Source organism: Nycticebus coucang, chromosome 10 (genome assembly GCF_027406575.1).
Source record: "Nycticebus coucang isolate mNycCou1 chromosome 10, mNycCou1.pri, whole genome shotgun sequence".
NCBI classification, from domain to species: Eukaryota; Metazoa; Chordata; class Mammalia; order Primates; family Lorisidae; genus Nycticebus; species Nycticebus coucang.
In genome coordinates, this window is record NC_069789.1 from 29,676,750 (window position 1) to 29,703,136 (window position 26,387).

Genomic DNA, 26,387 nt, shown 5'->3' on the forward strand with positions numbered 1-26,387 from the left:
TAGAGTGCCATGGCATCACACAGCTACAGCAACCTCTAACTCCTGGGTTACGCGATTCTCTTGCCTCAGCCTCCCGAGCAGCTGGGACTACAGGCGCCCGCCACAACGCCCGGCTATTTTTTGGTTGCAGTTTAGCCGGGGCCGGGTTTGAACCCGCCACCCTCGGTATATGGGGCCAGCGCCTTACCGACTGAGCCACAGGCGCCGCCTGGGAGTTTTTTTTTTTTTTTTTTCTTTTTTTAGGGGAGTTGTTTTTAAGTCACTGCATTTGTGATGACCTCCAATGTCTCTGCTTTTTCTTCTTTTAACCGTTATACCATGTCTACTGAGCAGTAATTCTTATGGTTCACGAATTGCTGTTTCTCTTGTTTCAAAAGTAAGACATATTCATTGCAAAATATGTAAAATACATGTATGCAAAAGAAGCGAAGGATATTCACTCAACTTTTTCTTAGGTAAGTTCAAACTTTCTTCTGGGGAGCTAACTCTCTTTGTCTTTGAATTCTATAATGTATTCTTTTTCAGCCTTGCTATGGAAGAAACTTTACCCAAATATAAATTTATAGTTAGAAAAGACTGTATTAAGTGGATTGTTCCTAAACTCTTCCAAAGTGGTGCATACTGAAAATACCCATGTGATTGGGAAAAGGCATTATTCCTGGAGGGGAAATATGGAATGGACATATGGAATGTCCTATGGACATGGTGAAGCCATAATCCAAACTATGCTTTGAGGGATTCTTATTCTAGCCAAGGAGAAAAGAAGGTCCAAATTATTGAGGCCCTTGACCTTAGACATCATTTCAGTGAATAAAGGGCTTTGAACTTGTCACGTTTAGGTCTGAATTTAGCAAAGAAGGTACAGCCTGAGTTTTCTGTGCCCTCCTTTACTCTTCACTTCCCTTCCTTCCCTGGGACTTCACCACTGGGCATCTGTGAAAGGAGAATCTCCTGCTGCCTCTAAACCCCCAGGGACCTCTTTTCTACCAACTTTCCCTCTTTCCACTCCTCACAAAGCAGCAATTCTACCATAGTGCAGCCTCCATGAGGACTCTTGCCAATAGGCAAAGCTCTTCACCTTCCTACTGGAGTTCCTATCTGGGGAGTCATTGGGTGCTTTCAATTAATTCATTCATAACAAACACTCCTTAAGTGTTTGCTGTGTGCTGAGCATCATGGTGGACACTGACCGAAAGGCTTGGACCTCGTGGGAGAGCCAGGGTGTGCACAGATGCCATGTGTCTTGTGAATGCCCTAATAGTGTCCACACGCACACACTCTGAGGGCCAAAGAAGAGGAGAGATCAGGGCAATGGCTGGGGGAGGAAGGAAGGTGGGAGAGCAAGAAGTCCTTACAGAGATGATGATTCATGAGTTAAATACATAGTGTTGAATGAAAAGGCCGTAGTCTGGGTCTGGTGACTAACACCTATAATCCCAGTGTTTTGAGAGGAGAAGGCAAAGGCTGGAGGTTTGCTTGAAGCTAGGAGTATAAGACCAGTCTGGGCAGGATCAATTGAGTCCAGGAGTTTGAGCCTGCACTGAGCAATGGCTATGTTACTGCACTCCAGCCTAGGTGACAGAATGAGACTGCGTCTCTAAAAAATATTTTAAAAATAAATAAAACAGCTCTTCCGTGGACGCTGTCTAGAGGCACTCAAAATGGTGCAGCGGTTGACATACCGTCGTAGGCTTTCCTACAATACAGCCTCTAACAAAACCAGGCTGTCCCGCACCCCTGGTAACAGAATTGTTTACCTTTATACCAAGAAGGTTGGGAAAGCACCAAAATCTGCATGTGGCGTGTGCCCAGGCAGACTTCGAGGGGTTCGTGCTGTGAGACCTAAAGTTCTTATGAGGTTGTCTAAAACAAAAAAACATGTCAGCAGGGCCTATGGTGGTTCCATGTGTGCTAAATGTGTTCGTGACAGGATCAAGCGTGCTTTCCTTATTGAGGAGCAGAAAATCGTTGTGAAAGTGTTGAAGGCACAAGCACAGAGTCAGAAAGCTAAATAAGAAAATGAAGGGGTTTTTTTGAGTAATAAAAATTGAGACTGAAAAAAAAAAATAAATAAATAAATAAAACATAATCTATGTGTTAATTATTTAATAAAAAAATAAAAAGGTGAAAGAATTAACACAATTCTATAGAAGATGAAGAAATTGGAAATTCAAGTATCTGTAGACAGTCCCCAACTTACAAACATCTGACTTACTTACACTTACAAACAGAGGCTATTACAAGTAAAGATAAATGTACCTATTCCAAATCACATACAAATTCAACCTAAGAACAAACTTAGAAGAACCTATCTCATTTGTAACCTGGGGACTGGCTACATCAATAGGAAAATTAAATACACTATGCTATATCCATAGAAGTGAATATTATACTGTTATTAAAAAGAATAATGTAGGCTGGGCGCCTGTGGCTCCAGCGGCTAAGGCGCCAGCCACACACACCTGAGCTGGCGGGTTCAAAACTAGCGTGGGCCCACCAAACAACAATGACAGCTGCAACCAAAAATAGCCGGGCGTTGTGGCGGGTGCCTGTAGTCCCAGCTACTTGGGAGGCGGAGACAGGAGACTTGCTTGAGCCCAGGAATTTGAGGTTGCTGTGAGCTATGATGCCACGGCACTCTACCCAGGGCAACAGCTTGAGGCTCTGTCTCAAAAAAAAAAAAAATTAAAAAGAATAATGTAGATCTATACATACTGACATGTAAAGATATCCAAATATCCTGTTAAAAAAGTTGTAGAGTAATACATATAATATAGTTAATATATACTAATATACATATATTTCTAACTTTTTATTTTGAGAAAACTGTAGATTTACATGTAATTGTAAAAGATAATATGGAACCACAATGACACACCACTTTACACTCACTAGAATGGCCATAATAAAAAACAGTCAATAACAATTATTGGTGAGGATGTGGAGAAATTAGAACACTCATCCACTGCTGGTGAAAATGCAAAATGATGCAGCCTCTTTGAAAAACAGCTTGGCCGCTGCTCAGAAAGTTAAACATAGTTACCGTAAGACAGGGCAATTCCACCCTTGGTATATACCTAAGAGAACTGAAAACATGTTCACACAAAAACTTGTACATATTTGCTCAGGGAAGCCTTGCTCATAATAGCCAATAAGCAGAAGCAGTTCAAATGTCCATCAGCTTCTGAATAGATAAGCAAAACGTGGAAAAAGATCCACACAATGAAATATTATTTGGGCATAAAAAGAAACGAAGATACATACTCGAAGACAGATGAACCTTGAAAATCTGTGTTAAATGGAGGAAGGGCATTTAGACACAAGGCCACATATTGTATGATTCCTTTGATATGAAGTATCTAGAAGAGGCAAATCCTCAGAGACAGAAAGAAAATTAATGGTTTCCAGGGTCTGCAGTAGGAGTGGGGTAGGGTGGGAAAGAAGATAAGGGAAAGATTCCTACTAGATACAAGATTTCTCTTAGGGGTGATGAAAATGTTCTAAAATTAGTAGTGAGGTTGCACAAGTATGAATATATATAAAAAACACTAAATTGTACACATTAAAAGGGTAAATTTTATGTGACTTTCATCTCAATAAAACTTATTGAAAAAAATAAGTAATACAGAAAGAGCCTATGTACCCTTTATCCATTTCCTCCCAATGGTAACATCTTATATAACTATTGTACAATGGCACAACTGGCAAACTGACATTGATGCAATCCATCAACATTATTCAGATGTCACCAGTTTTACACACCCTCATTTGTGTGTATTTACACAATTTTATCACATATATGGATTTGTGTGGCCCCACTACACTCAAGATGCAGAGCAGTCCATCACAGAGAACTCTTGTGCTATCTTTTTATGGCCACTGTCACTCCTCCCTCCCCTCTACCTGAATCTTGATCTGTTTTCCATCTGTATAAATGTATCATTTTAAGACCATTATCTAGGGTGGCGCCTGTGGCTCAAGGAGTAGGGTGCTGGTCCCATATGCCAGAGGTGGTGGGTTTAAACCCAGCCCTGGCCAAAAACCAAAAACAAAAAAAAAAAAGACTGTTATCTAAATGGAATCACACAGTATGTAACCTATATCTTCTTCTTTTCTTTCTTTTTTTTTTTTCTTCTGGAAACAGAGTCTTGCTCTGTAGCTTTTTAAGACTGGCTTTTTTCACTCAACACAATGCTCTGGAGATCTATCCAGGTTGTTGTTTCCTTCCTCTTTTTTTTTTTTTTTTTTGAGACAGAGTCTTACTGTGTCGCCCCTGGTAGAGTGCTATGGCGTCATAGCTCACAGCAACTTCCAACTCTTGGGCTTAAGCAATTCTACCAAGTAGCTGGGACTACAGGTGTCCGCCACAATGCCCTGATATTTTTTGGTTGTAGTGTCATTGTTTTTTGGCAGGACTGGGCTAGATTTGAACCTACTAGCTCTGGGGTATGTGGCTGGCACCCTAGCCACTGAGCTACAGGCACCGAGCCTTTCCTTCCTTTTTATTGCTGAGTAGTCTTCTATGGTATGAATGTGCCATAATTTATTTAACATTTCACCATTGAAGGACATTTGGGTTGTTTCTTGTTTGGGGAAATTATGAATAAAGCTATTATGAATGTTTATGTACAAGTTTTTATGTGAATATATATTTCCATTTCTCTGGGTTATGCTAAGTATATATTTAATATGGTAAGAAATAGCCATACTCTTTTCTAGTGTGGCCATACCATTTTACATTCCCATCAGCATTGCATGAGTGATCAAATTTCTCTATATCCACACCAGCACTTTTTTTTTTTTTTTTTGAGACAGAGCCTCAAGTTGTCACCCTGGGTAGAGTGCTGTGGCATCATAGCTCACAGCAACCTCTCCTGTGCTCAAGCGATTCTCCTGCCTCTGCCTCCCAAGGAGCTGGGACCACAGGCGCCCACCACAACACCAGGCTATTTTTTGGTTGCAGCTGTCACTGTTGTTTCATGGGCCCGGGCTGGATTCGAACCCGCCAGCTCAGGTATATGTGGCTGATGCCTTAGCTGCTTGAGCCATAGGCGCTGAGCCCACACCAGCATTTTGTGTTGTCACTATTTTTTATTTTGGCCATTCTGAGCCCATATATATATATATATATATATATATATATTTTTTTTTTTTTTTTTTTTTTTCAGTTTTTGGCCGGGGTTGGATTTGAACCCACCACCTTCGGCATATGGGGCTGGTGCCCTACCCCTTTGAGCCACAGACGCCGCCCCATACATATATTTTTTATTAATAAAAATTAATAAAAATGCACCAAATTTTGACAGTGGTTATTTCTAGTGTGTGTATGTATTAATACCATGAAAGACTTACTTTATATATTATATATATTTATGGTGTTCAAATTTTGCATAACTTAATATTGTATTTGTAATCTAAACAGCAATATGGATTTTTTTTTTGTGGAAGAAAAACTTTAATAACTGCTGTTGCAAAAAACACCTGTATGAAGTAGAAATTGTCCCAGTAACATTAGTAAAGAGTAAGTTCTAGAAAGTGGAGGTAACTGGATGTAAAATTCTGGCAGCAATTTAAAAGAACAGTCCCAGATGATTAGGCTGAGGCCAACACCTAATGAGGACAAAAGCCTTGTCTGTGGGGAATTTTGGAGGACATCTGGAGAAATATTACACTGTGTGTAAACCAAATTGAATTGTTTTCACAAGTGTTGTAAAGTTTCATATAGTAAAAGGTTTTTTCTACATGCACTTCGATTTCACAGCAAGAGTGGCATAGAACACCTAAGCACAGAAGACGGCATTCATGCAAGATATCTAACTCTTTGAGATAATAACGCATACAATTCAAAATGATCACACTATCATCACACCTAGGGCTTTCTGCAACTACAAGGTGGTGGTTATGGAAAGCATGGTCCCCAGTATTAACATCTAGAAAGCAGCCACTGCCTTCTACATGTGTTCTCTTTTTGTGTTTTTTCTTCATTTTTCTTAGCCAACTCTGCTGCTGTTGCTGCTTCTTAGCAAAACTGATAAAAACAAAATTGTAATCATTGAACATAGCACTCTGACAATCAAGACATTCAAAGCCTTCAATCTTCTGGGGTGAGGAAAGCACTGTGTGACCTTAGAACTCTGATTAACAAACAAGGTGGTCACACATTTTCCTGGAGTGAAGACTTCCACAACTTTCCTGATCAGGTCATCAGAGGAGGTCTGACTTATGTTGTTTCAAAGCTAACATAAGAAAATTCTAGTTCTGGGGTGACGTGAACAGTCCAATAAGTTCCATCCGATTTCATTCCATTCATTGAATAGCCACAAGGATTGAACAGTGTGACATCAATGACAGAACCTGGTATCAGGTCACAAATTCCACTCTCACGAGCAACATCCTTTGCAGTAACACCATCTTCTATGTAGAACTGGTCCATAACTGCTGGGTCAAGCTCACTCACCAGCATTCCCAGGGTTTGAGCTGGCTAATTGATTACTCAACTCTCTGGGAAATCCAGAGTATATAAGTAGCAACAGTCAGAATTCATACGTCCCATACAATATGCTGCTCTATTTGGGAAAATTGCATTTAGAAATTCTATTTCTTCCTGGAAATTCCGGTGTGGGTATCCTTGGTGAGAAGACTTCATGAAATTCTTACAAGAATAAAAGAAGCTTTTTTTTTTTTTTTTGTAGAGACAGAGTCTCACTTTATCACCCTCGGTAGAGCGCCATGGCATCACACAGCTCACAGCAACCTCTAACTCCTGGGCTCAAGCAATTCTCCTGCCTCAGCCTCCCGAGTAGCTGGGACTACAGGTGCCAGCCACAACGCCCAGCCATTTTTTGGTTTGCAGGTCAGCCGGGGCCGGGCTTGAACCTGCCACCCTTGGTATATGGGGCCGGCGCCCTACCGACTGAGCCACAGGCACCGCCCAAAAGAAGCTTTTTGAATTGAGTCAAACCCACTGTAATCCCTAGCAAGCTTCAACAGGGGAACCAGTGCTTTCAGCAAAGGGTGGTACCACAGGTCTTCAAAATGAAACGTCTCTTGGAGACAAACATGCTACTCTCACTGAGTACATAAGCTTCCTGCTTGTCAGTTTTTGTCACACTTATGTTTGAACATTGCACATCCTTCAAAAGTATGTCCCACTCAGATCTCAGGATAGTGCGAAGATCCCCAGATCCTTGGTTTGCGTCAGGTTGCTGCGGGGAGAACCAAACCTGCAGCAGCTTCTCTGTCCCTTCAAAAAAATCTGCAGCTTCCATCACCGTGAGACTAGCCAACAACCAACAACCACAGAAAATCAACTAAATTAAACCTCTTCTCCCGCCGCTGTGGGTTGTTCCAGCTGTGTTACTAAAGTTCAGGTTCCTTTTTTTGCTATAATTTTATATTAACTTTTTTAAAAAAAATGACTAATAAAATTTCCCCGGCTTCTTTTTGTGAGCAAAAGTAGAACGTGAGTCTGTTGGAAATAGAGGCAGATACAGTTCAGTCTCTTGGAGTCCGCTGCTTCTCCGTTAGAGTAGAGCGAGCGCTAGCTAATGTCACCAGCCATATAGTGTAAGCCAGCAATATGGATTTTTAAGAGAATTAATAGTCAGTGAGATAGTGCAAAGACAATTATTAGAAACTACTCTATATGGGCGGCGCCTGTGGCTCAAGGAGTAGGGCACCAGTCCCATATGCCGGAGGTGGTGGGTTCAAACCTAGCCCCCGCCAAAAAACAAAACAAAACAAAGAAACTACTCTATAGAGGGGGAGATAGTGTTGAGGGGATCTTCTCTTTGTATGGGCTGTGGAAGGGGTGAGGAGGCTGAGCACACAGGAGGGAGGACACCAGGTGCTGGCTGGTCTGTGTTTGTCTGAGACCCCCCTTGTCTGCTTTGTTGCATGTCCCAGGAGACTCCAGCAGGCAGGATCCTTTGTCCTCCAGCTTCCAGGATCATTGGCACAACCAACAGGCAGAAGGAGAAAGCAGTGAGCCTTTTTATCTCAAACACAAGTCTGCTCTGCCTCGCTTTCTTTCTTTTTTCTTTTTTTTTTTTTTTGAGACAGAGTCTCACTCTGTGGCCATGGGTAGAGTGCCCTGGAGTCATTACAGTTCACAGCAACCTCAAACTCCTGGGCTCAAGCTGTCCTCTTGCCTCAGCCTCCCAAGTAGCTGGGACTACAAGCATCCACCATGATGTCCGGCTACTTTTTCTTTTTTTAGTAGAGACAGGGTTTCATTCCTGCTCAGGCTGGTCTGGAACTCCTGAGCTCAAGTGGCCCACCCATCTTGGCCTCCCAGCCACTTCGCTTTCTGGCTTCTATTCTCCACAGTGCCCACTCTGGGGCTTAGGCCCCACAATCACTGTTTACCCCCCTGGCCTCTGCAGCCCAAGGTAGTCACAGCTCCCTGCTGCTGTCTGTGCCTGGGTGCAGGAGACACCTGAAAAACACCTTGGTAATAAGGGAATGGGGAAGGGATTGGTCTCTCCTTAAAGAGCACAAGAGCACGTACATCATTGCTTGGCAGTCTCCGCACCTGTGGTGTAAATGGCCACGGGATCACTTCTATAAATAGCCACGGGAGCAGTTAGTCAAGGCTCCTACTAAGACTGAGTGCTGCACCTTTGAGGTGCTCCGACACCCCTGACCTGACTGAGACAACTGGCTCCTCCTGATGGGGAGCCTTACCTGACTCAGACAATGGGGTCCCCAGCACCTATGGGAACCATACCCAGAGAAGCTTGAATAGTGGTCTGCGTCCTGGCAGTTTCATGGGCTGGTGCCAGTGACCTCGCGTCCCGGCTCCAACACCTGGGTACTCTCTCCTACCCTGTTCACACCCTGAGAATGGGCTCTTCATCAAACCTCCCTTGGGGTGCTCAGCAGTCCACGTTTTGAGAACTCCACCATTCTTCTGCCAGGACCCTAAGAGATACATCTAATGCAACAGCCCCCAAACAGTCAGGAGGGACCCAGATCAAGAGCTAAAGTGAGGCCAGGTGCAGTGGTTCATGCCTGTAATCCTAGCACTCTGGGAGGCTGAGGTGGGTGGATTGCTTGAGCTCAGGAGTTCAAGACCAGTCCAAGCAAGAGCGAGATCCCCATCTCTAAAAATTAGCCGAGTGTTGTGGCAGGTGCCTATAGTCCCAACTACTTGGGAGGCTGAGGCAAGAGGAATCACTTAAGCCCAAGAGTTGGAGGTTTCTGTGAACTATGATGCCATGGTACTCTAGTGAGGGTGACACAGTGAGACACTGTCTCAAAAAAAAAAAAAAAAGGAGCTAAAGTGAGTGAGGGGAGACCCTGCCTTCAGATTGGAGGAAAGGAAGGTAATGGGGACAAGCGGGTCCAATGGAGATGACTGCACCCAGGAAAAGGTGGTGGAATTCACTCATGGTTCCCTCGGTTTTCCTAGTGATTAGGAGGTGGTGACCTGTGCTGGGTCATCTTTTTACTACCCCGCATCCAGAAAGCTCTGGAGCCAGCCTGCCTAGTATGAATTCCCATTATCACTATTTTGTGACCTTGGACAAGTAACTTTGTTTCCATGGCTCAGCCTTCTCGTGTGTAAAATAGGGGTGATAAAAACAGGATCTACTTCATAGGTTTCAGGAGGATTAAAGAATTCAATGAGTGTAACACACTTAGGACAGTGCCTGGCCCACAACCTGCACTCAGTAAATGTTAGCTGTTATTACTTCTGAAGACAAAGGCAGTAGGTGGGTAACCTGGGCAACCGGAAAAGCCAAGATAGGAAACAAGAGGACTCGAGCGAGGACAAGTGACAAAGTATGGAGAGAAAGCAGAGAGAGAACTGAGAGGCCAGGTGAGGTTGGAAGCAATACATTTCATTCGTTCAAACACTGTCTTGGAGTGCTTCTTGTACACCAGGAATTCCACTAGAAGCTTGTTTCCCTCTCCTTGTCTCTTCTTTCTTTCTCTCTCCCCCTTTCTCTTTACAGATAAAAAGAAAAATCTACAAAACCTCCAATAGAGCTCGGCATCTGTAGCTTAGCGGCTAGGGCACCAGCCACATACACCAGAGCTGGCAGGTTTGAATCCAGCCTGGGCCGGCCAAACAACAATGACAACTACAACCAAAAAATAGCCGGGCGTTGTGGCGGGTGCCTATAGTCCCAGCTACTCGGGAGGCTGAGGAAAGAGAATCACCTAAGCCCAGGAGTTTGAGGTTACTGTGAGCTGTGACACCACGGCACTCTACCAGGGTGACAGCTTGAGACTGTCTCAAAATAAAAAAAAAAAAACCTTCCAATAGCATTATCACATCTAATCAAATTAATGATAAATTCTGTTTTCTTAGTCTGATTTTGTGACATAACAGATTATCATAAACTGGGTAATTTATAAAGAACAAAAATGTCTCATGGATCTGAAGGCTGGAAGTCCAAGATCCAGACACTGGAATTTGGTGTCTGGGAAGGGCTCCATCCTACAGAGAGGAGGGCCGCTATGTCCTCACATGGTGGCAGGCAGAAGGCAGAAGAGCAAGCAGCCAAACGCTGAGGGAAGCCTCTTCTGTAAGCGCCTTGATCCCATGAAGGAGGAAGGAGTCCTCGTGCTCTAACCACCTCTTAAAGGCCCTGTCCCTTGATACCACATTGACAACACTTGAATTTTAAAGGGGCCATATTCACACCATAGCTGCACATGTCATCTAATATCTTGTCTATATTTAAGCTTCCCCAGTTGTCCAGTCTAGCTATTTGGCCCCCTATTACTAAATCCTCCCACCTCCAAACATTCTGATGTTTACGAGCCAGGTGCCCTCTTTTTCTTTTTTCTTTTTTTTTTTTTGTAGAGACAGACTCTCACTGTACCGCCCTCGGGTAGAGTGCCATGACGTCACACGGCTCATAGCAACCTCTAACTCTTGGGCTTAGGTGATTCTCTTGCCTCAGCCTCCCGAGCAGCTGGGACTACGGGCAATAGCCACAATGCCTGGCTATTTTTTTGTTGCAGTTTGGCCGGGGCTGGGTTTGAACCCGCCACCCTCGGCATATGGGGCCGGCGCCCTACTCACTGAACCACAGGCGCCACCCCAGCTGCCCTCTTTTTCATAGTGAAAATTCTCTTGGCAGGGACCAAGGAATGTTAAATTAACTACAGGAAAAGGCCAAAAGCCTGAGAGCAATGGCACACACCTGTAACCCCAGTGACTCAGGAGGCTGAGACAGGAGAATTGCTTGAATCTAGTAGTTCTAGGTTACAATGAGCTATGATCATGCAGCCTGAGTGACAGAGGGAGATCTTGTCTCTAAAAATAATAATAATAATAATTAATTAAAATAAAAAATAATAAAAAAGCAAAGGCCAAAGGACTCTGGGATAAAATAACCTATCTTAGTCTCCCAGTCTTATGCTTTGGTAAAGGAAAAGTCAGTTCATTTCTTAGGAGTTTTGTCCACATTCTGTGTAGGTTTGCACGAGAGATGATGGTTCACAAATGACTCTATGGCCAGAGGAAATTCTGATGAAGCAAAATCTCAAGATTGTGTTATGTCCATGTTAGTTGCTCAGGCAGCCAAATCTAGGTCAAGAGAGGAAGGATAATATGGGTTATTCTAGACTGGGATCAGTCCATACCAGAGACGGAGGGAAACCATATTGCAAAAATCCTGGGCCTCAGATAGATGTCACTAACCTTCTCAGGTGTTGGGTGTGTCTTGGCAACCTGGAAGCCAGTCACCCCATGTGAGGGGCTGAGCTCTTGGTGGTCTGCCCACCTTCTCCAGGAGGTTGTTCCTCTGGTAAGTAAAAGTATTTCCTGTAAGAAGGGTATACTCGTTTGTGCCATGACAAAGTGCCACAGACTAGATAGCTTAAACAACAGAAATTTATTTTCTCACAGTTCTGGAGGCTAGAATTCTGAAATCAAAGTGTTGTCAGGGGCTTGGCACCCGTAGCTCAGGGCTTAGGGCACTGGCCACATACACCAAGGCTGGCAGGTTCGAACCCAGCCCGGGCCTGCTAAACAGCAACAACTACAACAAAAAAAATAGCCAGTGTTGTGGCGTGTGCCTGTAGTCCCAGGTACTTGGGAGGCTGCGGCAAAAGGCTCAAAAAACCAACAAACAAGTGACAACAACAAAAAAAGGTGTTGTCAGGATTGGTGCTCTGAGGGCTGTGATAGAATGAATCTGGTCTGGGCCTCTCTCTTAGGTTGCAGATAGCTGTCTTTTCTCTGTGTCTCTTTGCATCATTTTCCCTCTGTGTATGTCTGTCAAAATTCACATGTTAACGTTCTAACCCTCAGTTCCCCCTTGTTTTATTTTTTTGAGACAGAGTCTCACTATGTCATCCTCAGTAGAGTGCTATGGCGTCATAGCTCATAGCAACTTCAAACTCTTGAAGGGGTTACGTGATTCTCCTGCCTCAGCCTCTGAGTAGCTGGGGCTTCAGGTGCCTGCCACAACGCCCAGCTATTTTTTTGTTGCAGTTGTCATTGTTGTTTAGCAGGCCTGGGCCAGGTTCGAACCCGCCAGCCCTTGTGTTTGTGGCCGGCGCCCTAACTACTTGGCTACAGGCACTGAGCCTCAGTTCCGCTTTTGACAAGGACACCAGTCATATTAGATTAGGGGCCCACCCTACTCCAATATGACCTCATTTTAACTAATTACTTCTGCAATGATCCTATTTCTAAATCAGGTCACATTCTGAGATACTGAGGGTTAGAACTTTAACATGTGAATCTTGGGAGGACACGCTTCAACTCATAACAAAGGGATTAGACTCTGTCCTCTGATGGGCTGAAGTCTGAGGGTCATCTAATTATACATGAAGAGATGATGCTTAGGAAATATATGAGGAAAACTAATAACTTGAGTGCTTATCAGGGTAAGTGTGGCCATTTTGTGTTTCTGAAAGAATAGAAATCAAACTTTCTCTAAAACAACTGTTTGTATGTTCATAGTGCTTTAGTGTATCACCTCTTATGTTGGATGTGGTTTGTTTGTCCCCACCAAAGTTTATGTTGAAATTCAATCCCCAATGTAGTGGTATAGGGAGATGGGGCCTAGTGGGAGGTGTTTGGGTCATGGAGGCAGATCCCCCTTATAAAGAGCTTGGTCTAGAGACCATGTCCCAGAAATGATTGTTTTGCCTAACTGATCCATTCCTTACTGGGCTAAGTTTTAAAATTGAGTGATCACAGCAAGCCATGGGTAAAATTTTTCATGTGCTTCCACGGCGGAGCTTGGGGTTTGCTATAGAGAAGAAAAGAAAAGAAGAATGGATTTCCCAGGCCTGACCATTCCCCATACCCTTAATCCATTTGGCCAGAATGGGGAGGAAAAGGGCAGGGAAAACGGGGGTGGGGGTGGGGAGACATGAAGAGGGAAAAGAAGAGCCTAGAAGAGAAGGAGTGGAATTCGCGCAAAGAACCTGAGAGCTCATCCCCTGCCTTCCTATCTCCATTGAAGGAGAAGATTTTTGCTTAGTATTCTCCACACATGCTCCCCAAAACAAGAACACAAAGACTGGACGACCCCTTAGGCCACCAGTTCTCAACCTGTGGGTCGTGACCCCTTTGGAATGTATTTTGAGGCATTAGGAAGGTTGAGAACCACTGCCTTAGACCAACTAGGCGTATACTTAGTAGAAGAAGAGGTAGTCTATGTTACTGCAAGACTCTAGTAGGGAAAGAAGTAATTAGCAGTACCTGCTGGCTCTGAGAATTTTGTTGTTGTTGTTTTTTTAGAGACAAAGTCTCACTTTATTGCCCTTGGTAGTGTGCTGTGGCGTCACAGCTCACAGCAACCTCCAACTCCTGGGCTTAGGTGATTCTCTTGCCTCAGCCTCCTGAGTAGCTGGGACTACAGGCGCCCGCCACAACACCCGGCTATTTTTTTGCTGCAGTTTGGCCAGGGCAGGGTTTGAACCCACCACCCTCGGTATATGGGGCCAGCGCCTTACTGACTGAGCCGTAGGTGCCGCCCAGGCTCTGAGAATTTTGTTTCCCCATTCAACATTTAAGAATTGGCTCAGATTGACTTTGCAAACATCAAATCCCAGGAATCAAAGAAATTTGCTCCACAAATTCCTAGGAAGCCTCCTGGGTAGGTGGCCACGAACACGTCCCTGTTTGCAGATCCACCCAAAGGGGACAAAACTCTAGGAGTAGATTTAAGGAAAAAAGCAACAGTCTTAACATTTCCCCACTTAAGAGACAGACTAGAGCAAAATTATCTAGTATGTGACATTTATCCTCAGAGTCTTGTCTCCTCTTTCTGAATCTCCCTTTAAGTTTCAAGTGCTAAACTCAGCTCACCAGCCCTCCCAACACCTTCCTGGGGCACACCCTGAGGCCCACTCTCTGCCAGCAGTTCCCAGTCTCTCCCCTTTTCCCGTCTGAGCCCTACTCCCTGAGGAACCCATGGTCTCACCTCACTCAGATCCCCAGGTCCTAAGCACATAGATCACAGGACCCCTCCAACTTCCCCAGGAATTTCTGGAGTTCCATGCTGAAGATCCTTAGATTGCTTTCATCCATGAGCCTAATTTAACCTATAAACTGGGAGGAGGGAGGTGTGTTTCTGTGCTCTTTAGCTTCAGTGTGTAATAAACTCTGCCTGTTTTAATAAACCCCTTAATAAGTGAACAAATTACCAAATGAACGAACGAATCTTCAGGATATTTAGCAATGCCTTTTTATTAAAACTTAATTTGAAATGGATGTAAAAGCAGTGAGAGAGAGAAAGAAAGGGAAACCAGAAAACAGTAACAGTAAGCATCTGGTTTGTTTTCCACTGCATCACCCGGGATACATTGCTGAATGTGGAGCTAGGAAGCAGGCTCTTCTCCCAGGACAGACTGGATATCCTGCGAAAGGGGAAAAGTAAAAAGAATATGGTCATCTGAACTCTAAAGAAAAACTTCTATTTTTTTCTTTCTTTATAGCCTCCATAAGAGAAAGAAAAAGGAAATGCTTCTAAATCATGGACAAGACATTGTGATAACTGTACCAGAATTTGTTAGGGCACTATTTCCTCAGTGGGACAATTGCTGAAAAGACTGTTATAGCCACATGAGGGTAGCAAATCTTATTTGGTCCCCTGACAGCTTGCATTGCCCTGGGATTATGTATGGCACCATGGGTGGCCTTGATCAACATAGCCTCTGGAGGGGTTCCCTCAAATAAAGCCAGTGCAGAGGTGGTGGCTCATGCCTGTAATCCTAACACTTTAGGAGGCTGAGTAGGAGGATCACTTGAGGCCAAGAGTTCAACACTAACCAAGGCAACAGCAAGACCTCATCTCTACAAAAAATTGTTTTAAGCCAGGCACAGTGGCTCATGACTGTAATCCTAGCACTCCGGGAGGCCAAGGCTGGTGGATTGTTGGAGCTCATGAGTTGGAGACCAGCCTGAGCAAGAGCCCATCTCTAAAAACATAGCCGGAGGTTGTGGTGTGTACCTGTAGTCCCAGCTACTTGGGAGGCTGAGACAGAGGATTGCTTGAGCCCAGGAGTTTGAAGTTGCTGAGCTATATGATGCCACAGAACTCTACCGAGGGTGACAAAGTGAGACTCTGTCTCAAAAAAAAAAAAAAAAAAAAAAAGACTGAGAACACTAAGAGTTTCAAGAGCTCTTCATTATAAAGTCTTGACCAGGAATTGTTTAGCCATTTTGAGCACAAAACCTGACACAGAAAATTATGTTCAGTAAAGTAAGCTCAAAGTTTCTTAGTAGAAACTTTGAAAATGGGGCTTGGTGCCTATAGCACAGTGGTTATGGCGCCAGCCACATACACCAAGGCTAGTGGGTTCGAACCTGGCCTGGGCCAGCTAAACAACAAGTACTTATTGCAGCCCAATTCATAATTGCTAAGTCATGGAGGAAGCCCAAGTGCCCATGAATCCATGAATGGATTAATAAATTGTGGTATATGTACACCATGGAATATTATGCAGCCTTAAAGAAAGATGGAGACTTTACCTCTTTCATGTTTACATGGATGGAGCTGGAACATATTCTTCTTAGTAAAGTATCTCAAGAATGGAAGAAAAAGTATCCAATGTACTCAGCCCTACTATGAACTAATTTATGGCTTTCATATGAAAGCTATTACCCAGTTATAACCTAAGAATATGGGGAAGGGGGAGAGGGAGGGGAAGGGGGAGAGGGAGGGGAAGGGGAGAATGGGCAGAAGGAGGGTGATTGGTGGGATTACACCTGCGGTGCATCTTACAAGGGTATGTAAAACTTACTAAGTGTAGAATATAAATGTCGTAACACAGTATCTAAGAAAATGCCAGGAAGGCTATGTTAACCAGTGTGATGAAAATATGTCAAATGGTATATGAGACCAGTGTACAGTGCCCCATGATCACTTTAATGTACACAGCTATGATTTAATTAAAAAAATAAAATAAAATAAAAAGAAACAACAAGAAGTACAACAACAACAAAACAGCTGGGCGGCTCAGTGCCTGTGGCTCAAGTGGCTAAGGTGCCAGTCACATACACCTGAGCTGGTGGGTTCAAATCCAGCCCAGGCCTGCCAAACAACAATGACGGCTGCAACCAAAAAATGGCTGGGTACTGTGATGGGTGCCTCTAGTCCTAGCTACTTGGGAGGCAGAGGCAGGAGGATCGCTTGAGCCCAGGCCTGCCAAACAACAATGACGGCTGCAACCAAAAAATAGCCGGGCGTTGTGGCAGGCGCCTGTAGTCCCAGCTACTCGGGAGGCTGAGGCAAGAGAATCGCTTAAGCCAGGAGTTGGAGGCTGCTGTGAGCTGTGTGATGCCATGGCACTCTACCGAGGGCCATAAAGTGAGATTGTCTCTACAAAAAAAATAAATAAATAAATAAAATTATTGTATGGTTAAAAAATGCTAACAATCATGTGAGCCTTCAATCTTGTTACTAGTGGCAGGTCTTGCCTTGATATTGATGGCTGCTGATTGATCAGGGTGGTGGTAAAGGTTGGGGTGGCTGTGGCAATTTTTTTAATATATATATTTTTTGAGACAGAGTCTCACTATGTTGCCCTCAACAGTGCTGTGGTGTGGTGTCACAGCTCACAGTAACCTCCAACTCCTGGGCTAAGTGATTCTCTTGCCTCAGCCTCCCAAGTTGCTGGGACTACAGGCGCCCGCCACAGTGCCTGGCTATTTTTAGAGACGAGGTCTCGCTCTGGTTCAGGCTGGTCTCCAACCTTGTGAGCTCAGGCAATCCACCCGCCTTGGCCTCCCAAGTGCTGGGATTACAGGCATGAGCCACCTCGCCCAGCATGAGCAGTAGGTCTTTACAATGGGCTTAAAATATTTAGTAAACCATGCCGTAAATAGATGTACTGTCCTTCAAACTTTATTGTTTCATGTGCAGCGCACAGGCAGAATAGATTTAGTATAATTCTTAAGGACACTAGGATTTTTCAGAATGGTAAATTAACACTGGCTTCCACCTTAACGTCATTAGCAAGAGAGTCAACCTGTCCTTTGAAGCTTCCAAAGTAGGTATTGGGACTTCTCTAGTTATTGAAGTCCTAGAGGGCATCTTCTTGCAATAGAAAGCAATTTTGTCTACCATGAAAATCTGTTGTTTAGTATAGCCACTTTCATCATTTATATTAGCTAGATCTTCTGGATAATTTGCTACCGCTTCTCCACCAGCTCTTGCTGCTTTACCTTGAATTTTTGTTACAAAGGTGAACCAATCTCCGCTAGCTTCCGATGTTCTTCAGCAGCTTTCTCAGCCTTCACAGAATTTAAGAGAGTAGAGCCTACAAGGAATGTTGTGGTCTGTTTGATCCTCTATCTAGATCACTCAAACTTTCCAAATCAGGAATAAAGCTGTTTGCTTTCTTATCATTCATGTGCTCACTGGAGGAGCACTTTTAATTTCCTTCAAAGACTTTTCTTTGCATTCACAACTTGGCTATTAGGTACTTGAGGCCTAGATTTCAGCCTATCTAAGCTTTGGACATGTCTTCTTTTCTAAATTTAATTATTTCTAACTTTTTTTTTTTTTTTTTAAGAGAGAGAGTCTCACTCCCTTACTTAGGCTGAAGTGCAGCAGTGCAATCATACAGTTCACTGTAACTTGTAACTGCTGACTCAGGCAATCCTCCTGCCTCTGCCATCAAGATAGTGGGGACTATAGGCATGCAACCACCATTTCTGGCTGTTTTTCTTTTTTAATTTTTTGTACAGACAGGTTCTTGCTACATTGCCAAGGCTAATCTCAAACTCATGGCCTCAGATGGTCAAGTTACACTAATAGTATGCCCTAGGATTACTATTCAAAAAAGTCTGAAATGGAAGTATAGAACTATAGGTTTACAATAGGCTTTCTAAACAAAAAAACAAAAATGCTAATCACAAACTCACTGCCTTTGATTCCTCAGAATATTATGGCACTCAAGTTCACTTTATTTATTTATTTTTTTTGTAGAGACAAGAGTCTCACTTTACTGCCTTCAGTAGAGTGCCATGATGTCACAGGACTCAAAGCAACCTCTAGCTCTTGGGCTTCCGCGATTCTCCTGCCTCAGCCTCTCGAGCAGCTGGGACTACAGGCGCCCGCCACAATGCCCAGCTATTTTTTGGTTGCAGTTCAGCCGGGGCTGGGTTTGAACCCGCCACCCTTGGTATATGGGGCTGGTGCCCTACTCACTGAACCACAGGCGCCACCCAAGTTCACTTTACTGATTTTAATTTTTATTTATTTATTTAATTATTTATTATTTATTTGAGAAAGGATCTCACTCTGTCACATTGGCTGGAGTGCAGTGAAACAATCATAGCTCACTGCAACCTTGAACTGCTGGACTCAAGTGATCCTCCTGCCTCAGCCTCCCAAAAGGCTGGGATTATGGGCATAAACCACTACCTTCAGCCCATTTTCTACCTTTTTTCTTTCTTTTTTTTTTTGAGACAGTCTCACTCAGTCACCTTGGGGTTGAGTGCCATGGTGTCATAGCTCACAGCAACCTCTAACTCTTGGACTAAAGTGATTCTCTTGCCTCAGCCTCCTGAGTAGCTAGGACTACGGGCACCAGCCACAATGCGTGGCTTTTCTTTTCTTTTTTATTGGAGATGGGGTGTCTCACTCTTGCCAGGGTGGTCTTGAACTCTTGAGCTCAAGCTGTCCACCTCCCAGAGTGCTAGGATTACAGGGATGAGCTACTATGCCCAGCCTCAATTTCTAGCTTTTGATTTATTTATTTTTATTTATTTTTTTATTTTTTTGAGACACAGTCTCACTATGTCGCCCTTGGTAGAGTGCTGTGCTGTCACAGCTCACAGCCACCTCAAACTCTTGGGCTTAAGTGATTCTCTTGCCTCAGCCTCCCAAGTAGCTGGGACTACAGGTGGCCGCCACAACGCCCAGCTATTTTTTTTTTTAGTTGTAGTTGTCATTGTTGTTTGGCAGGCCCAGGCTGGATTCAAACCTGCCAGCTCCCGTGTATATGGCTGGTGCCCTTCGCAGCTGAGCTACAGGTGCCGAGCCTCTAACTTTTAATTTAAAGTGAGAGACTTACTACTCCTCGTTTCACTTGAACATTTAGAGACCATTGCAGAGTGAGACCCCATCTCAAAAGAAACAAAAAGATCAATTATAATAGTAATATCAAAGATCACTGATCACAGATCAACATGACAGATGTAATGTTTAAAATACTACAAATGTTGGGCGGCGCCTGTGGCTCAGTCGGTGAGGCGCCGGCCCCATGTGCCGAGGGTGGCGGGTTCAAACCCAGCCCCGGCCAAACTGCAACAAAAAAAAAAAATAGCCGGGCTTTGTGGCGGGCGCCTGTAGTCCCAGCTACTCGGGAGGCTGAGGCAAGAGAATCGCTTAAGCCCAGGAGTTGGAGGTTGCTGTGAGCTGTGTGAGGCCACGGCACTCTACCGAGGGCCATAAAGTGAGACTCTGTCTCTACAAAAAAAAAAAAAAAAAAAAAAAAAAAATACTACAAACGTTTAAAATACTGCAAAAATTACCAAAATGTGACAGAGACAAGAAATGAGAATATGCTGTTGGAAAAATGCCACCAACCGGACTTAAAACAGGGTTGCCACAAACGTTCATTTTCTTTTTTTTTTTTTTTTTTGGTAGAGACAGAGTCTCACTTTATGGCCCTTGGTAGAGTGCCGTGGCATCACACAGCTAACAGCAACCTCCAAATCCTGGGCTTAAGCGATTCTCTTGCCTCAGCCTCCCGAGTAGCTGGGACTACAGGCCACAAACGTTCATTTTCAAATGCGGTATCTGTGAAGTAAAATAAAGTGAATCCTGTGATTTGTTTGTTTTTTGTTTCACTCTGTGCCCTCAGTAGAGTGCTATGGTGTCACAGCTCACAGCAACCTCAAACTCCTGGGCTCAAGTGATCTTCCTGCCTCAGCCTACCAAGCAGCTGGGACTATAGGTGCCCACCACAACACCAAGCTAATTTCTAATGCCCAGCTAGTTTTTTCTATTTTTAGTAGAGATAGGGTCTCACTCTTGCTTGGGTTGGTCTCAAATCCTGTGCTCAAGCAATCTATCCACCTTGGCCTCCCAGAGTGCTAGGATTACAGGTATGAAACACTGTACCCAGCCAATTTGGGGGTGGGGGATGGGCAGAGTCTCTTTTGCCCAGGCTAGAGTGCTGTGCCATCATATCCTCACAGCAACCTCAAACTCCTGGGCTCGTGATCCTCTTGCCTCAGCCTCCTGAGTAACTGGGACAACAGCCTAGTTTCCAATGCCCAGCTACTTTTTCTATTTTTAGTAGTGACAGGGTGGTCTCATACTCTTGAGCGCAGGCTATCCAACTACCTCTGCCTCCCGGAATGCTAGGATTACAGGGATGAGCTACCATGCTCAGCCTCAATTTCTAGCTTTTAATTTATTTTTATTTATTTATTTTTTTTGAGACAGAGTCTCACTATGTCGCCCTTGGTAGAGTGCTGTGGTGTCTTACCCTTGCTCAGGCTGGTCTTGAATTCAGCTCAAGTGATCCTCCCACCTTTGGCCTCCCAAAGTGGTAAGGATTAGAAGCATGAGCCACAGTATTAGCCAATATGATCATTTTCTAAAAATAAAATAGTACGGGGCGGCGCCTGTGGCTCAGTGAGTAGGGCGCTGGCCCCATATGCCGAGGGTGGCGGGTTCAAACCCAGCCCCGGCCAAACTGCAACCAAAAAATAGCCGGGCGTTGTGGCGGGCGCCTGTAGTCCCAGCTGCTCGGGAGGCTGAGGCAAGAGAATCGCGTAAGCCCAAGAGTTAGAGGTTGCTGTGAGCCGTGTGACGCCACGGCACTCTACCCGAGGGCGGTACAGTGAGACTCTGTCTCTACAAAAAAAAAAATAAAAAAAAAAAATAAAATAAAATAAAATAGTACGGAAAAGGTGAAAAATGTTACCTTAGAAGATAGTGAGCTGGTCTTATTAAAAGCTGAGGGAAGAACATTCAAGCCTTAGAAAGCACAAATGCAGGGACCCTGAGGCAGGGGAAGACTGGATGGACCAGATCACTGCTCTGTAGCAGTGCTGTGGGTAGCCCACACATGTGCAGTGTAACCAAGAGCAGCAGGAGGCCACTGAAAAGATTCAAGCAAGAGTGTGACCTGATCTGATTTACATCCTATAAATCTAATCTGTGTATGCTGTGTAATGAACAGAATGCAGAGGGGCAAAAGTAGAAAGAAAAAGCTCATACAGGAAGTTACTTTGGGAGGCCAGATGAGAGGTGAGGAGTAAAGAGAGAGTAGGCTATTCAGAGGCAAGACCAATAGCACTGGCCATGGGGTTAGAAGAAAGGGATGCTCAAGAAAGATGTACTTTTTAGTCTGAGCAGCTGAGTAAATGGTAGTGCCATTTCCTGGGCAAAAGACTGAGGGGAGGGATAGTTTTGTAGACAGGGTGGGGATCCAGAGCATCAGGACAAATGATCCTTATTTTCCAACTAAGTGCAAATAATAAAGCACTGCAGATTGTAAAAGATTTAAGAGGCCCATTTACTCAACTCCTATGACACATACGGAAATATCTACCGATAAAATAATGTAGTCTGGGATATGCTTCAAAATAATTCAAGTGGGAGGCTCGGCACCTATAGCTCAGCAGTTAGGGCACTGGCCACATACACTGGGGCTGGTGGGTTAGAGCCTGGCCTGGGCCTGCCAAACAACAAATGACAACTACAACAAAAAATAGCTGGGCATTGTGGTGGGTGCCTGTAGTCCCAGCTACTCAGGAGGCTGAGGCAAGAGAATCACTTAAACCCAAGAGTTTGAGGTTGCTGTGAGCCATGATGCTACAGCACCCTACCAAGGCAACATAGTGAGACTCTGTCTCAAAAAAAAAAAATAATAATAATAATAATTCAAGCGGGGGAGGTAGGAGAAGTGAGTAAACGTATAGATGGAACACAGGCTGGTCACTAGTTGATCATTTTTGAAGCTGAGTGATATGAAAAAGGGGTTCATTACACTATCTCCTACACTATCTCCCTACTTTTGTATATGATAATTTCCGTGTAGCTGGATGAGGTCACCCAATAAGGAAGGACAGCAAATGTAGAAGAGCCCCAAATTGGAGGTTGGGGAGGTGGGCAGTACTAGGGCAGTAGAAAGACACAGATTAGATCATGGTTGTCTTGGAGTTTACATTTTTCGGGGAGGAAACAGACAATAAGCAAGTGAACAAATAGTAGACTTCACCAATGTGATAAAGATAAAGGGTATGGAGATAGCATCAGAGTGGCCAGAAGCATCTCCTCTCCATGAAGCAATTATCTTGGGAGCTGCCTGACAGAAGCCAAGTACATAGAAGCAACAATGCTTTTAAAATACTTTCCGTTGTACTGGTTTTGTTGTTGTTTTTACTTTTACTTACAAATAAATCTAAACTGTGGTCTTAAGTATTCTATTCTAGGGAAAATACTTTAACTTACAAGTTTTTGCTTCTCTCTTGCTCCTCCCCATTTTTTTTTTAAACTCCAAATGTAGAGGCCATTATTTGCTGAATTCAAGAAGTAGAGCCAATTCAGGCAGCGCCTGTAGCTCAGGGGGTAGGGCGCCAGCCACACACACCAAGACTGGCAGGTTCAAACACAGCCAGGGCCTGCTAAACAACACAACTGCAATCGAAAAATAGCCTGGCATTGTGGCAGGCACCTGTAGTCCCAGCTACTTGGGAGGCTAAGGCAAGAGAATCAATCACTTAAGCCCAAGAGTTTGAGGTTGCTTTGAGCTGTGACAGCACTCTACTGAGGGTGACACAGTGAGACTCTGTCTCAAAAAAAAAAAAAAGTAGAGCCCATTCAGACTGACCCCTGAGGCCCCTTCAGGATCTCCTCTTGCTCTGGCAGCTCTCCTACCCCATGATCTTATCTCTGTAGTCCCTTTCTCCCTTTACCTACAGTTTTTGCAATTCTTGGGGCTCCAAAGCACCTACTTCCTCCCCTCCCAAGTGTTATTTCCCTGCACAAGCTCCACCAGAGCAGGAATATTGCTTTCATTGCTGCATTCCCAGCACCCAGAATTGTGCCCAGCATAGTTAGCATTCAATAAATATTCCTTCACTAAGAGAACTTCCTGAAGCCATGAGGAGGGTAACCAGTCACCTCTCAAGCTGCTCAAGTACTGAAACCTACAACTAGAAATAAGTGGCCTAAGATCATACAGATAAACATTATACATTTTATAAAAAAAAAAATTGCTGAGTTAAAATAATCCAAGATCAGAACTATTTTACCTAAAATGGTCCTTTAAGGCTGGGCATTGTGGCTCACACCTGTAATCCTAGCACTCTGGAAGGCTGAGGAAGGTGGATTGCTTGAGCTCAGGAGTTGGAGACCAGCCTGAGCAAGAGCAAGACACCATCTCTAAAAATAGTTAGGCATTGTGACTGGTGCCTGTAGTCCCAGCTACTTGGGAGGTAAGGCAAAAGGATCACTTGAGCCCAAGAGTTTGAGATTGCTGTCAGCTATGATGACTCCACGGCACTCTACCCAGGGCAGAAAAGTGGGACTGTGTCTACATAAATAAATAAATAATCGTCTTTTATTTCCCTGACAGAAAAAAAAAATTTTTCTTTTGCAGTTTTTTGGCCAGGGCTGGGTTTGAACCCACCACCTCCAGCATATGGGGCTGGTGCCCCACTCCATTGAACCACAGACGCCACCCCAAAAAAAAATTTTTTTTTTTTTGAGATGGAGTCTCACTGTGTTGCCCTTAGTAGAATGCCGGGGCATCATAGCTCACAGCAACCTCAAACTCTTGGGCTCAAGCGATTCTTTTGCCTCAACCTCCCAAGTAGCTGGGCTACAGGCGCCTACCACAACCCCCAGCTATTTTCTGTTTTTAAGAGATGGGGGTCTGGCTCTTGCTCAGGCTGGTCTAGAACCTGTGAGCTCAGGCAATCCAGCAGCCTCAGCCTCCAGGGGTGCTGGGCGTGAGCCACCACGCTGGGCCCAGAAAAAAATTTTAAAGCCAGTAAGTAAGAGACAGACAACAAAGAACATTACCCACTATCATTTAACATTTCTTAAAGATGTGATGAATTTAACTGATGAACAGCCCTTCTGGATAGATCCAATAAATATTTTGTTTTCCTGACAACAAAACAAAAAAACAAGCAAAGTAACTCTTCTTGGCTCAAATTATAGTAATTCTTTACTGGCAGCCCAGTCTGGACTTTTTGCATATGTGCTTGTAGGATAGGGTTGTAGATTACTTGTGTTCTGCACAGCAACCATGGACACTTAACATTCATTAAGTAATAATGAAACAGGAGGCCCGGATCTCTCTCTCTCTTTTTTGGGGGGGGGGCTGCTTCTTCTGGGTCTGTTCCTCACTTAAGTGACCTTGGACAAATCCATTCTTTCCCCTCACATCTGATTTCCATGTATCTGTTTCTGGATAATGTTTTATGACTAAGATGTTTTGTAAGATCTTCAGATTACAAATAGCAGTTAGTGCCCTTCATCTATGAAATTGATCTCCTTTATTACCCTATGGGATATCTGCACTACACGTCTATTGAAAACCTTCACAGGGGTGGGAGCATTGTCAATACCATCTAGGGATGGTTCAGACGTTCTAAGGCAAATCAGCTGGTCAGTAATGAGACTTTTCGTGAGCCAGGAAAAGTCTGCCTCCTATGCTGCTGAGAATCGGGAAATAGGTAAATGTAATAATCCCCAAACCACGTTTTCTTTATTTCTGTCGTTTTCAGCCTCTTCTAAACTATGCAGATACAGCTGATGACATTTGACTACCCTATATTCTGCATTACCTTTCTAAAGCAATCCTTCCGAATACGGAGATGGTTATGAGGCCCACACTGGGGAATGGACAAATTGTCAGGACTGGTAGTCGAGCTCTGGTGCGGTTACCATATATCCATACATTGTTTTATTTATTTATTTAAGACAGAGTTTCTTCATGTCGCCCTCGGTAGGGTGCTGTACCATCATAGCTCACAGCAACCTCCAACTCTTGGGCGTAAGCGATTCTCCTGCCTCAGCCTCCCAAGCAGCTGGGACCACAAGGGCCCGCCACAACGCCCGGCCATTTGTTGCAGTTGTCGTTGTTTAGCTGGCCCAGGCCGGGTTCGAACCCGCCACCCTAGGTGCACGTGGCCGGCCCCGCAACCACTGTGCTATGGGCGCCGAGCCCATACATGTTTTAGAGGCTTGCAAAATACAGCCATCTTGCATTAGGCACCCTGATCCAGGAAGAGGGTGAGCCCGGTCCCCTCGGCCCTGGAGACCGCCACTTGCGATGAGCTGACACGCCGCCACCCCACCCGCAGCCCGCGCGCAAGCAGCCTGCTTTAGCAGGGGCCGGGAGTCTGAGCGGATAAAGTTGACTGTGGGAGGATTCGAGCCTGAGCCGCAGGGCCCGGACGTATTTGGCCTGGAGCGAAAGTGGAAATAAAGCCGTCGGTGTATCCCGTCAGCTGTCCCAGCAGCCCCAACAGAAAAGTGGGCCCGGGACGCCAGGCTTCTATTTGCGAGCTTCCGGTCGCGGAGTATTTTCAACTGGGGCGCGGCGACCCGGCCCGCCGCGTTCCCCTCCCAGCCCCCACGCTGCTCCGGGCGCCGCACGGGAGCGCGCCCGGCCCCGCGCGGGGGCGGCCTCTACCCCCTCCTCCTGCCGCGGCCAGAGATGCCAGTCGGCCGGGCGTTCACTCACCGCGCCTCCTCCCGCCCTTCCCTCCCCTTCCCCCACTTCCCTCTCAGCGCCCCAAACCTGGGCTTCGGGGGTTTGATGACGTGTGCGCGTGGAGCGGGGTGAGAGTACTGGGGCGTGGGTGAGACGGGGGCGGACGGCCGTCTCTGCGGGAGCCGGCGGCCCCCACACCCCCAGCGTGTCTTTTGTGTTTGTACACACACTGCGCGAGGTGGCCGAGAGGAGGGAGCGGGTGGCGTAGGGGGGAG

General features: G+C 44.9%; 1 protein-coding gene, 1 long non-coding RNA gene and 1 pseudogene across 2 annotated transcripts; 1 reads left to right on the forward strand and 2 right to left on the reverse strand.

Moving 5' to 3' along the window:
* Window positions 1-1,632: 1,632 nt before the first annotated feature.
* LOC128595442 (60S ribosomal protein L34) lies at window positions 1,633-2,048 on the forward strand. Its single transcript, XM_053604064.1, has one exon. It carries the CDS (start codon window positions 1,662-1,664, stop codon window positions 2,013-2,015), a length of 354 nt encoding a protein of 117 aa, XP_053460039.1. The 5' UTR covers window positions 1,633-1,661; the 3' UTR covers window positions 2,016-2,048.
* Window positions 2,049-2,958: 910 nt separating this feature from the next.
* On the reverse strand, window positions 2,959-7,268 carry LOC128596370 (S-adenosylmethionine decarboxylase proenzyme-like; annotated as a pseudogene).
* Window positions 7,269-14,640: 7,372 nt separating this feature from the next.
* LOC128595451 (uncharacterized) lies at window positions 14,641-26,349 on the reverse strand. The gene is made up of 2 exons (XR_008382937.1): window positions 26,200-26,349; window positions 14,641-14,835 (listed from the first exon to the last, which is right to left on the reverse strand). It is a non-coding gene; the product is annotated as an uncharacterized LOC128595451 (long non-coding RNA).
* Between the last annotated feature and the right edge of the window lie 38 nt (window positions 26,350-26,387).